Consider the following 13,819-nt stretch of genomic DNA (forward strand, 5'->3'; position numbering starts at 1 on the left):
TTATGTTGACTTATGACGTAAGAGGAGATCGACCACAACTTAGATGGCTCAGGAAGAAGGTTGATGGTCGACAACTTCTGCACTGAACTAGAATTACTGTGTTATGCTTCATTATCTTTCAAAAACAGTCACAACCTTTTGTTTAAATCTACTGTGATCCATGATGCCTTACCTTTTAATGTGGCAAAGAGAGCGATCATCACACCATACTTTACAGTGGACATTTTAATCCTGTTTCATGTTAAGCTCACCTGAGGTAGTTGTGGTCAAAAAGCTAAATCTTAAATAGTTAATTAGTACCAAATTGGTATTGATCTCAATATTTACGTTTCGGATTCCATCTTGAAATTTGATTTTATTTTTGTATTGAAGTTTCTCCACTCAACTGTAAAAAAAATAATTATTTGTACTTCATTTAGAAAAAATGCACACAAGCCACGCTAATGTGTTATTAAAGTATTTTGTAGGCATCTATAAACTTCTGTCAAAATTGTCAAAATAATTAAAGGGGAAAACCACAAAAACTCCTAAAGTTCAGAAGTTTGTATCACTACCAAAATATGCAGCATCACACACCTGTAGGAGGGAGGACGTAAATCCAGGAGCAGAGCGGTTCAGGAGGAGCAAAGAAACTGTCGACTGTTTGACAAACCAGTGTAGGCATGAGTCAGCTTCTTTGCTTCTCCCCTAACCCAACCCCAGTCAGAATCACAGCAGATGTACTGTCCGGATTTTATTAAACCAACAAACCTTGGAACGCCATTCATACTTTGGAAGATCTCCACTTGCATAAACCGAGTGTGTGTTTTATTAGCTGCTAAAACTAAGTGTGGTGTGGAGTATATGAGGTGTTTTACAAGGAAAACCATGGCAAAGTTGAGGCGAGACACAAAAAACAAGAAACAGTAAAAATACTTAAGCTGCTATTAAATGGATTATGTCTCTTTATAATATAACATATTGGAGGAAAGGCAGATGACAAAAACACACCCAGTTACTGACCATTAACCTACATGGTGACTGCTGATGATGTAACTTTATGTCCATCTCACAGGAACAGACAATACTGCGCTTTGTGTTTCCAGGGAACAAGACGAGCTGCGGAAATTTTTCCCAATTTGTTTCAAATAACCTAGAAGTGCAGAACATTTAAGCCAAAGCCTGACTTGTTTAATTCTGTCTTGGTGGAACTGCACATCTACTGAGCTCATTATATGAACCACTTCTCAGTGTGAAAACGTTAAACATTTGATAGAGGAATGTTGTTGTGATGACTTGATGAAGGTGGAGTGTCAGAGCAGGAGCTTCTTAAAGGGGCAGTATTATGTGAAGTCGACTTTTTTGACTTTTACATCATGTTATAATGTTATTCCCACATCAAAAACATATGTGGAGTGTTGCCTTAATTCTTTCATGCATGTTTGAGAAATCTTAATCTCCCGTGGCAACCATTCAGTTGTGTAAAACGCCTGGTTGGACCTAGCTCCGCCTTCGAGGATGAAGCTCCTCCTCTGAGCTGCAGTTTCTGGGCTTCTGCCACACAGAACAGCCCTCCCCCAGTCAGCTCCTTCAGACTAGCTCACACCAATTAGCAAACACCTGGTGGAACTGTACATCAGATGAACTCATTAAATAGGAGCTACTTCTCAGTAGCAGGTACATTGTTAAAGGGTTAATTGGTAGCCATGTTGTGTTGACTTCCTGAAGGCAGAGTTTCAGAAAGAGGAGGAGTTTTTAAAGAGACAGAGGCCCAATTTCAAGGCGATAAATTGCAAAGTCAAATGTTAGAAAGTCATGTTAGATATGTACAACATTTTTATAACAATTGAAAGTAACAATTACTTTATTGTGCCATAAAAATTACACTATCTACTTGTAAACTACATAATACTGCCCCTTTAAATTTGTTCCATCTCTGCAGTGAGTGTAGCCTTTCTGTGTCGCCCTCCATGCTCTTGTGAGTTATGGTTGGTGTGACTTATTGAATTTCTGAAGGTAAATAAAGAAGCAGCCTGGGCAGAAACTACAGCAAACAAAGAAACACCATGCTCTAAATCTGATTGCAAGCTTTGGATTCGTTCTTCTGTCTGCCTTCCTGTGTGACGAGACAGCTGCAATATTCTGCTTTATCCATTGGGACTTAGTTCTGATCAAACTTCTGAGTTGATATTTCATTACCTATATAGCAGATATTACCTGCAGTGGATTCAAATCAGACCCTGCGTTGAACTGCAGCTGCTTTTTTCCCCCCTTTTGTTTGTCAGCTCCACCTGTACAGACATTACTTTGTGTTCCCTCCATTTCCCATCAATCTGCTCTTCGTCACCCTGCTTTCCCTGCAGGGAACCTTTGTGCCCTACATCTAAAGCCCTTTAATGCATGCATGACTCATAACCGGCAGGCACATAAACAAATATAGAAAAGTGTTTTTCCAACCCTGGAAGTGGGGCACCTAGAGTTAAAAGGAAGCTAAAATAATCCTTCATCTTTGGAAAATCGTAGTCCCAAAATGCCCCATTTTGGTAACTGTCTAGAATCTCACCAACACACTAACTTTGTAAAGACAGTAGCGTTAAAAAAATTTCTTTTTTTTTTTCCTTTCAAGGAGTTTTCATATAGTCATAAATAGTATAACTGTATCTGCTAGCAGTCAAAACAATACAGGTTTGGGAAATTCAGGACAAATTACAACAGGGAAGTTTAGCAACACAATCTCAAACTTTTACTAAGGAAATAATATATTTGTTTTCACACTTAGTCAGCTTTTTCTCCATTTCTTTAATCAAATGACGCGAACATCGTTTACGGCCGAGCCGTTTGCGCTGCGACACGGTACACAGTCATAAAAAAGTAAAAATAGATAAATAAATCGATCTTTGTGCGGATGGGTGTGCTGGACGTTTGCTGTGAGATCGACTTGAGTTCCTCGAACTGAAATACGCCTGAATGTGTGTGAGACTTTACCCTGAACTGAGACTTTTTATTGGATGTTGCAGATATGAAGTACAAATATTCATTTTCATTTGGAACATCGAAACGACAATAAAAGAATCTTGACAATTACATCACAACGACTGATATCTCAGCAGATTTCCATGGACATTTTGCTTTTTCCCATATCATGGTGCGCTGTTACTACTCTCCTGTGCTGTCTGTCAGCCGATGGATGCTGATCCAGCTACTACTACATGGTTGCTTGAATAATGCATGTCTAATTTCATTGGTGGAATGTTAAACATACTGGTTTCTTGTAATTTAATTAAGTCACCAGAACCAAATCCAGTAGGCTTCTGGATTGTGAAAGTTTTGTCTTGATCCATGAAGTGTTAATTCTGTGAAATAGTCTTAAGATGATGCAAGTGTTTATTCTGTCAGTCTTCAAATGTACTATGCATGACATACACATAGGATGAAAAAATAAAAGAATAGTTGTCTTCTGCACTTGAAAAAGTCAGTTTCACAAAAACTCAAAGGTCCGGGGGCCAAATGTGGCCCACCGTAGCTTTTTATGTGGCCCTCTAGACTCCAAATTACATCAAGTAGTCCCTCCAGTTTTTCACGAGTCCGCAAAATTTTCACGATTTTACTGCAAAAAAACCATTGGGTTTAGGTGACTGCTGCCTCAGCCACACTTGATGTTAAGTTATAGTCAGTGATCGATACGGCTACTAATGGAAAGTCACACGTAACATGAAACATCTGCGCAAATATCATTAAAATTTCTTGCAAATATTTCTAAATTAGCTCCACAAAATCTGCAATTTTGATTGCAAAAGACCACACAAACAATCGCAAAATCCTGGATGAACTGATCAGTGTGAAAAATGTTTCAATATTATTTCATTTTAAGAAACACTTATCGAACGCTGAAACAAACAGCTGTTTACTGATGTTTTAGCAGCTTTATCAATGCATCCTGGCACAACCGGCTCGTCAAGCGCATTCAGATTATTGGTCTGGCCCAAAATGAAAACCGAGTTTGACAAATCCTGAACTAAAGGTTTCATTGTTGAAAGGTATTGATGTTGAAAGGGGAGATACACACACGTTACACTAATTCAAGCCAGAGGAAGGCTGCTCCTACCGCACAGGCTGCTGTTGTGAGCGCGCAGGGAAGCCGTGTGCGTGAGCATGAAGCTCTCGGTGCACTGCTGACTGCTGGCGGACGGCGACCTGCGGGGCGACCGCTGGAAACGGTTCCGTCTGTTGAAGTAGCTGCCGGCCGACCATGACCTCTTGTGCTTCCTCAGGTACTCCTTGTAGTTCTTGGTGAGCAGCGTGTAGAGGAACGGGTTGATGCAGCTGTTGGAGTACGTCAGGCACGTGGTCAGGTAGTTGATGTTGCGTTTGACTTTGGTGGAGAGGGGCAAGGAGGGGCAGAACTGGCTGAGCAGCTGCCAGATCCAAAAGGGCAAGAAGCACGCCCAGAAGAGGAGCACGATGGTGAAGATCAGGTACAGCACCTAGAGGAACATGGGGAAAATGAAGATTTCAGAAATCCGTTCAACCACAATGTCATTATGTGATGTACTCTTGAAAAGTAAAATCTTTACAGCTGTTAATTATTCTCCCCTTCACTCAAATCAAGTGGTGGGAGACAGAAAGATTATGACCAGAAATAGACTGGGACTACAAAGAAGCCCTGGAAATTAGCTGCAATTATATGGTCCATTAACTATATAATTGCACAATTTGAGATTTCTAAAATAAATTCACTTCATGGACACACGGTAAAAAAAAAAAAAAAACTCTAGTTTTTTGATAAAAAGTTTGGTGAACTACATATTATGGCCGTAATCAAAATTGGTTTACTTTACAAACATGCACATTCATTGGGTTAATTTTTTCAAGCATAATGCACAGTACAGTGTTCTTCACAGTATTTGAGCCACTCTGTTATTTGTGTTCAGGCACTCGCTGTACAGTTAGAGATACTGTCCTTTGGAAAGGGTGGCAAGAAAAGAAACCCCTCAGTTTCTGAGGGGAAACAGAAAATAAGCCGAGGTTGATCTGTGTCCCTGAACCGACGACAGGCATTAAGGCAATTGTGGATAGAAAATGAAAGTTGTGGTACATTTTTGCCAAAAAGATTATTCTCAGAAAAAAAAAGATTCTAGAAAAAAAAACGTGGACATTTCTGAGTTTCAAAAGTAGAAAATTTGCTAGAAAAATTCACATTTTTAGATTGTCAAAAAAAAAAAAAATCCAGAAATACATTTCTGGACATTTCTGAGTTTCAAAAGTAAAAAATTCTCAACTTTTTAAACTCTGAACCCCCTTTTTTTTTAGAAGATTTCTGAAGTTTTGAACAAACTGTACTCCTTTTTTCTATCTAGATAGAAAAAGGTGCAGCCTCTGCACCTCTGCATAGCAATGTTTACCCTGAGCGCTGAATAGGAGAGAGGAATGCATTTTCTTTGGTATAGACATGAGTTGTCATTTATACATAAACATTAGAGATATTTGATTCATGTATTAGGATATACTGTAGTTTCAGTACAGTGAAGAAAATGTAATTTACTAAATTTGACATGGCATGTTTCAACAACATCTGGAATCACAGCTTTAAAATAACAACAACTCAGTCATACAGTACGTTTTACAGAAGCAACGCAGCAGGGCCCCTCTCCCACCTGTTGCTGAACCCTGCTGTCAGATTGGCTGACACAAAACTAATAATAAACTCACTTACAAAAAAGATACAATTTGTTATTTGGAAATATTTCCGAGAATGTTCAGACAGTAAATTTATGAAAAACGGGAATAAACGGATCCACCGGCCGCTCTCGCTCTTCTCCACACTCCGTTCTTGTTTCTAACGTCAATGTAAACTTGTGCCGAATTGCTGCTGTTGGGTTTGTTGCTGACTATTTTCTGTCAGTTACGAGTTTCAGCCTCTAAATCACAGGTGTCAAACTCCAGTCCTCGAGGGCTGCAGTCCTGCAGTTTTTAGATGTGCCACAGGTACAAAACACTGGAATGAAATGACTTAATTACCTCCTCCTTGTGTACATCAGTTCTTAAGAGTCCTGCACATCTAAAAGTTGCAGGACGCCGGCTCTTGAGGACTGGAGTTTGACACCCCTGCTCTAAATGTTACCTTCTCCCCTCTCGCCTTATCACCACAACCTTTGGATTTTTGCACCACTATTATAATTTTCCAACGGTCTTTCAAGTGCTACCAGAAACTAGTCATTCTTTTCTATAATGGCGTCTGTGCTGCTGCTTCTTCTTCTTTTCAAACAGCTGGTGAAAAGAAGGGCGGCTGCCAGCTGGTACCTAACTTATAAGAGAGATTGTCGCCACCTACTGGACTGTGAACACCAGATTTGCAGGGATAGAGGGGTGGGATAAAACAAAAATCACATCACTAATTGTGTCTCCCATTCCATGTACAAAGAAGCTGCTTAACTGGAGAGCTTCTTCAGTGACAAACTGTTGCATCCTCGGTGCACGAAGTAGCGTTACGACACATCCTTCCTCTCAGCAGCTGCAATACTACAACCATCCCTGCTCCCAACTAACTCTTTCTCTTGTCAGTTTTTTCTGCACAATTTAATTATTATTTTTTTTAATCATATAAAGATTGAGATAAAAAAAAAAAAACATATTTAATGGAGTCCTGGCCAAGAGGCAGCGACAAAAACGACATAAAAAGTAACACCGTTTACAGAAAATGACAAGCAATTTAAAAAACAAAACAAGAAAAAAGGTAGATGTAATTAAATCTGCCTCAAGGACTTGCAGTTTGGATGTAAAAGCACTAAACAAGAGAGATTCAGGCAATCTCAAAGTTTTTTGCAGTAAGTTCAACGAAAAGAGAGCAGAGTGAATGAAAGCCTTGGTACCCAAATGTGAGCAACAAGGTACAGCAGCTTGCAGAACAAATTTATCCATGTATATTCTTCACTACATTAGTGTACAGATGTACTGAGTTGCACATTCCTTCTAATGTACGTATGTTACTTTTTTAAGAATTGAAAAAACACCATTAGGCTCTTGGCTGCTTCCCTTAATGCTCTTCTTGCTTCCTGCTTAAATGACCTGCTCATTTGGGTGGATGAACATGCCTTGGTAGCTTCGCAGTTGTACCAAACTCCTGTCGTTTTATGGTTTCGTTTCATAACCTGAGCTTGCCTTAAAGCGTCACAACCGTCCACCGTGTTCCTCAATCGTCGTCAGGCTGGTTGTTCACTAATGTCCTCTAACAAACCTTGAGGACTTCATTTTGCTTAAGGGCATCGGATTATAAAAGGGAGGAATTAAATGTATGCCAAACTTTTAAGATTGCTCATAAATTTGTAATGTACAATGGAGTATTAGAGAAACTTGAGGGGGGGGGGGGGGAAATGACTAGAATAAAGTCATAATATTACAGGAATAAAGTCACAGTATTACAAGAATTCAAATTCAGTTCAAATTCAAAAATGGAGAGTTAAATATTGTTATAACCCATATTAATTCCAATTCTTCAGCGTTACTGTAGAGTGATGGGTGTTGGCAGGGAAGATCTCATGTAGCAATCATGTAAGTCAAATAAAAATAAAATAACGTCACATAAGAACAAATTATTTGTGATTGAACTCATAGCATTACGAGAAGGCAGTCCTATTGCGACTTAATTCACATAATCCCATCACTTTGTTATCAAAATGTTATGACTTTATTCTCATGCGAGTCTATTCTTTTAAAAAATATTACTATCGCAAATGTTTGATTTTATTCTTGGAATGTTATTTTTGTATTTTTAATTTGTTCTTAGTTTGGCCCTGATACTCCGTCCTAATACGGTGTTCTGTCACCCTAAATCAAAATAAAATACGTCACAGTTTGGTGTAAGTTGTAGTTAGGCAAGATGTGGAAAAAGTTCACGCTTTTGCAAAGCACTCTAGACAGATCATTTGCCAAGTACTAACCTTCTGATTAGGTAGTTTCTTGGTCTGCTTGAAGCTTTTTGTTTGCGATATCCAGTAAGTCCGTGCTAGCTGGATGTAGAGATACCCGATGATCAATCCCGGAGCTACGATACTTGTGCAAAACAGAAAAGAGATGTAAATCTTGTAAGACTGCTGGGATAAAGTGGGCAGGCACATCGCCTTCTTCCCAACTGTCGTAAGCTGAATGGTCACAATCATAGGCAAGGTGAGGATTAGAGAGGCTACCCAGACCAGCACCGCGATAGCCTTCCGGTAACTTTTAGACCGCTTGACCGTGTCCAGGGGCTTGAGCACCGCAAAGTATCGCTCCGTGCTCATGATGGTCAGCGTGAAAATGCTGGCGTGCATGGTCAGGAAATCCATGCTGATCAGTATCCGACAGCCCGCGTCCCCAAAGTACCAGCCCTTCAGGAAGTGTGTGCACACCACAAAGGGGATGGTGAGGAGGTACAGCAGATCTGCCAGAGCTAGGTTTATGATGTAGATGTACATGGACGCCGCGGTCCTCATGGAGTGGCACATGACCACCAGGGTGTAAATGTTCCCCGAGACACCGACGAAGCACATGATGGAGAGGATGGTGCCGATGGTGACGGTAGCGGCGGCGTCCTGGTGAGAGCTCACGGGTGGGACGGTGGCGTTGGCGCCCCTTTCCACCAGGATTCCTACGGGCTCCATGGTCGCCGTCGTCATTCCTGGATGTGGGGAGAACAGTGAAGAATCATATTTAAGCTGCGTTGTACAAGAAAGTCAAGGCAACCGGGTTTTCTTCACTGTCTGACATTAAATCAGACTCAGCAGTTCTTGTTTTAGATCAGTTAGCATCGGTAAAATAATTTCTGTTTTCCAAACGGCCGGATAATGAGGACAGTATCTAAAGTGTATGACTTTGATCAAATATTTCAGGCATCCCTTCCACAAACGCCTCATAACTGTTTGCTGAAATTTTGTCCAGTTCTTCCTGTCAGAGCTGCTATTACCGAAGGTGAGGCTTGTTTTACCTTGGAAAGACCCATTTGTACATAAGCTATCACAAGCTGCCTTTCCACTACAAAAGTGTGCAAATCTTTAATCCCGGATTAAAGTGTCTGCTAGTGTCCAAAGAACACAATTTTGCAATTTCAGTGTTCAAGCTTGTTCATGCAATAAGACATTAAAAAAAATCATGGCAGCGACGGATGTAAAAAGTTACATGAGATATATTCATAATTCAGTCATGGTGCTAGAGCTCATCAACTATCAGCCAACAGAGGAGATGTTGGCCTCTAGTTCAGGCAGGAGTGACAAGCTCCTTATACTTAGGACCGGCTTTGTATGTGGTGTTTTGGGGAAATTGTAGACCACAGTTTTACAGAAGTGTTATGGATTCAACACATTCGCCTGACACACAGCTTTTTATGAACAGTGTAGTACTGTAAGAGCTTTGGTGGAGCCAGCTGCATACTATTAAAAAAACCCCAATAACAAACCCTCATCCTCCTCCTACTTCCGGTCTTATTTGTCGTTTCTGCCAGTAGTAAATCTTGTTGTTGATCATGTGATGCAAAAAAAAAGCATTTCGATAAGGTCGAAAAATCACCTCATCCTAGCGCAAAAACTTCTTATCAAAAAACCTTTGGGTATTTTTCTTTTAAATTGACGTGTTTCCATGAAGCTAATTTGTTTTCGTATTTTCAATTTGCACAATTCTATGACTAACGGAAACCTTTCCTAGCTGGTATCTTTCTATGCAGCATCAAAATGTTCACATAATGTTCTTTCCTTTTGATGGGATCTATATTGTGAAGTGCACCAGTCCCTCCTGCAGCAAAACACATTTACTGTCACTGCTGTACTTGACAGTTGGGATGGTGTTCGCAGTATGGTAAGCGTCCCGTTTTTTTGTTTTTCAGATGCGACAATGTTCATTACAACCAGCCACTTCGATGTAAAGCTCCAACAGACTACATTACATGTATGTTTTACTTTTGTTATGTTTCTGGGGTAAAATGTTTGTTTAAAAACCAGGTTTGTCTCTGGACTGTGGAAGATTTTTTTTCCGTATTTGAAGAGATGGAATTTGTACCATAAGATGAGCCAGACTTGTACATGTCTGCATGATGTCACACAAGGATGTGAAGTCTTTGATTTGTTCCCTTTAAGTATTCACACGCGTGTCTCCAATAAAGACAAATATTGCGGGTGAACCAGATCAGAAGTGTACATTCTGAAACTATATCTGTCTATATAGTCAGTCAGTTCTGCCCCTGATAAATTTGGCATTTAGTAAATATAGCAAATTTTGGTCCTCTTAGCTTTCCTTACAACAGGAAAATTTTAGTCTGATTCACTGTCAGACAGTGACAGTGAACACATACATCTGGTTTCAATACTCAGTGCCTCGTAGGTATCTTACATAAATAGTGGAGAACGTTATTGGCAAATATTCTGACCGTCCTGTTCTCTGTTTTGGGACAGAAAAGCCATTAAGCATTGAATAGATAAACTTGCTTTATATGCAAACCATCTTGTCCGCACTCCGTTTTCACTTCTCATTTATTTCTCAGTTATCTTTATCTTTCATTTCAGAGAACTTGGAGCCAAAACCCCCCTCGCCCCCCCCCGGTCTCCTCTGCTTGTATTTCCGTTGTGCAATTATAAATTCAGCAGTAAAAGTAGCACACGATTCATTACAGTTTGCTTGGCACTTATTTAAATATTTAAAAAAATATATATATATCCTTGAATGTTCCAGATTAAAAAAGGAGCCCGTCCTTGAAACGTTGACATTGCTAATTAAGCGAGATTCTGAAAGACGGTGGCCTGAATATCTGCCGTATCCTCAGTTGGAAGTGGTTCACACTGAAGTGACGTTTGTGTTCTTTAATTGAACAATTTGCATGCATTTAATATTTTATCTAACAGTTGTAGTCATGGCACTGTTTTATCAAACCAGTGGATAGAAGAAGTCTGCACAACCGCGATGAACTCCAAGGATTTTATGATGTAAAAAAAAGACACTTCTCAAAACCTGTTATTTATGAAATGATAGAGACTAAAGAGGATTCCAGACGTAGTAATGAAGGAACTGCAGGAATTTGTGTTCTACATGTGGCAACAATGACCCGTCGTCTCTGAAATTCTCGACCAAGTTTAACGACAGGCGCCATTTTTCCAAAGAATTCTTCCATGTTTGATGAAATTTTGGCCACAATTCCAAAGGTTTGGTTGGCACAAAACCAACACAGCACGCAAAGGGAACTACAGTTGTGGGAACATCATGGTTTAGGATTACTTTTTCTTCAGACAAACTAGACTTTTAGTCAAGGTAGGCCACGTTTCCGTTTCTGACAGTTCAGGCCCAAAAGAGATTTTGGGCCAAAGTCCAAACCTTCATCTAAACCAGAGGTGGCCAAAGTCGGTCCTGGAGGGCCGGCATCCTGCATGTTTCAGTTCTCTCCCTGGTGGTAGTAACAACCTTCTCGGCATGTCAATGTTCTTCTTAGGCCTTCTAATGAGCCATCATTTGGTCCAGGTGCGTTAAACCAGGGAGAGAACTAAAACACGCAGGACGCAGGACCTCCAGGACCGACTTTGGGCACCCGTCACTAGAATGATTTCACTAGACCACGTTCATTAAATCAAATTTTTGGTCTTTAAGTTTTAAACTATGAGATTTTTTTTTTTTTTTTTTACATATATTTCTACAAATGTCAACATCCCACAGAAGAAAATAAATCTATTATTTTTCTACACTTTTTTAAAAACCAAAAAAAACAAAAACAAACATTGTTTCTTTAAAAATAACAACAAAATTCCTTCCAATTTATCTTTTTTCCAAAAGGTTAAAGGTCCATTTGTGGCTCTCAACAAGTTTTCTTTCACTGGACCGGGAGCCAAATTGGATCTTTGGATTGTGTCCACAGGGCCACATTGCAGTTTATGGCGGGCCGGATTTGGCCCCCGAACCTCGAGTTTGAAACATGTGATGTAGTAGTTCTGTAAGCTCTTGACTTTTTATATATCTTTCCATAAATACCTTTTGAATTTCCTCCACTTACTGGAGCATTTATCCCTCCGAACAGCAGCACAACGCCAGAACGCTACAGCTAGCAGGCTATTAAACCTACGCACCATTTCACAGGACAGCTGTGCTACGTTGCTATTTACCAGCTTCTGTTCTTGGCTTGAGTTGAAGATTTTTTTAATGAGGCTTAAGTCTAATTTTGAGTGTCAAACCTTTAGCAACAGATGTGCTGCTCCAGAGGCTCCACGTTTTCTCTGTTTCTGGCTCTGACTGAGTACCACAACCTTAAAGACTGAATCACAACTTTTTTTTTAAACTTACTTTCAGTTGCTTTTTGAGATCCTTTAGCCTACTTCATATTGTCAGAAAGGTTCTTTTTAAGAGATTTGAATCGACAGGCTTAGCACTAATCACGTCTGTTTGTGGATGACGAAACTGAACTGGGATCTGGTTAATATCAGTTCATTCATGACTCTGCTTTTTCACACAAGTTGGCTGAGACAGAACATTTATTGTATTTATCTGATCTTATACCTACCCTCACATTTGAACATTTAAATGCAACAAAAGCATAAAAAAAATAGAAGAACTCTGAAGAGGAACAAATACATTCAGTTCTCTTTGTGACTGAAACGGCAGCAGAAAGCAGTCAGTTTGGGTTCACATCACTGTGTAATAGACTCATCACGTTCCCCCTACTTCATGCTCATACAGATGTTAAACAGGACAACCCGTCTGCAACCTGACAAACCAACATTAATCCCTCATTACCTGGACTGAATTGGAGGAAGAGCTTCAGCAGGCAGCTGCAGTTCCATCAGCCATGCCGCGTCCCAAACTTTCCACTTGCTGGAAAAAATCTCCCACCGTGAAAATGCCCGTACATCCCATCGGAAATGGCTGAAAAAATTCAACACAAAGGTAAATCCTTCTCCAGAAGTCTCTCTCAAAACAAACACTCCTCCTCTGATGGCATAAGTGTCACGCTGATTGCAGAGGGGAAAGTTATCTCCCAATTGCTCTGTCCTTCGCAGTTCAGTTGCGTCCAGACGCCTAATGTCACCTCAGCAGCTGTGAAATCCAGCTCAGAGGGGGGGAAAAAAAACAAGTGCTTGAAGACACAAGAGATGGGAAGAGGAAAAACGTCAATGAAAGGATGCTTAGTGGGAAATACGGAGCTGCTTTCCGAGACTCCTGTCTTTGAGTGAGGAAGAGAAAAGGGAGAGAGAGAGAGAGAGGGTGTGTGGGGGTGTGTGTGTGTCAGAGGTAGAGAGGCGAGAGAGAAGAGCAAGCTTTTAGCGCGGCGCTCTCACTCACAAGCCCCAAGTGGGGGAGAGGAGGCAACAGCGGGGAGGTATGCAGGAAATGCGCTCTGCTCCCAGCTGCAGCCCCAGTGCCATCTATCTCCATGTAGCAGCAGAGCCACAAGCCGGGATTTAACGCTGACAGAGCAGCCATGGGGACACCTGTATATACAGTGTATATACATATATATATAAAATGCTAAAAAAAAATATCAACCTGCAGTGTCAGTTATTGTAAACGCAGGGTGGCAGGGTCAATGTCACCTTCCAGTAGAGTTGTAATCAAACATTGCGTGCGGCAAAGACCAGCACGTCATGTTTTGCCTTTCCTTTCTTTCTTTGTCTGTTCACCTAAATCATTAAAAGGGGACCTATTACGCTAAATTTACGTTTTGTGCTTTTTTTTTTTGTGCTTCTGTTAGTGTCTCTAAAAAAAACACACTGGGTTTTTTGGAATATGTTCTTGTTTTTTTTTGGTGTCTGGAAAACGAGCCGTTTCAAAAGCAGACTGCGACATTACAAGCAAGGTTGTCATGTAACGCGAAGGAAAACTGAAATTCAGAAAACATTTG

General features: G+C 40.4%; 1 protein-coding gene across 2 annotated transcripts in view; it reads right to left on the bottom strand.

The window, feature by feature from the left end:
* The window catches only part of uts2r (urotensin 2 receptor), a 58,444-nt gene extending 45,217 nt beyond the window's left edge, over nucleotides 1-13,227 (bottom strand). Inside the window, exons 1-3 of one of the 2 annotated variants that reach the window (XM_032575303.1) lie at nucleotides 12,715-13,226; nucleotides 7,917-8,632; nucleotides 4,085-4,463 (exon numbers count right to left, since the gene is read on the bottom strand). In XM_032575303.1, coding sequence (XP_032431194.1) covers nucleotides 4,085-4,463; nucleotides 7,917-8,630 — 1,093 coding nt within the window. In that variant the 5' untranslated portion in view covers nucleotides 8,631-8,632; nucleotides 12,715-13,226. Of the gene's footprint in view, nucleotides 1-4,084; nucleotides 4,464-7,916; nucleotides 8,633-12,714 lie in introns of both variants that reach the window. The other variant, XM_032575304.1, reaches the window with a different exon arrangement.
* Nucleotides 13,228-13,819: the final 592 nt, after the last annotated feature.

Source organism: Xiphophorus hellerii, chromosome 10, assembly GCF_003331165.1.
Source record: "Xiphophorus hellerii strain 12219 chromosome 10, Xiphophorus_hellerii-4.1, whole genome shotgun sequence".
Taxonomy (NCBI): domain Eukaryota; kingdom Metazoa; phylum Chordata; class Actinopteri; order Cyprinodontiformes; family Poeciliidae; genus Xiphophorus; species Xiphophorus hellerii.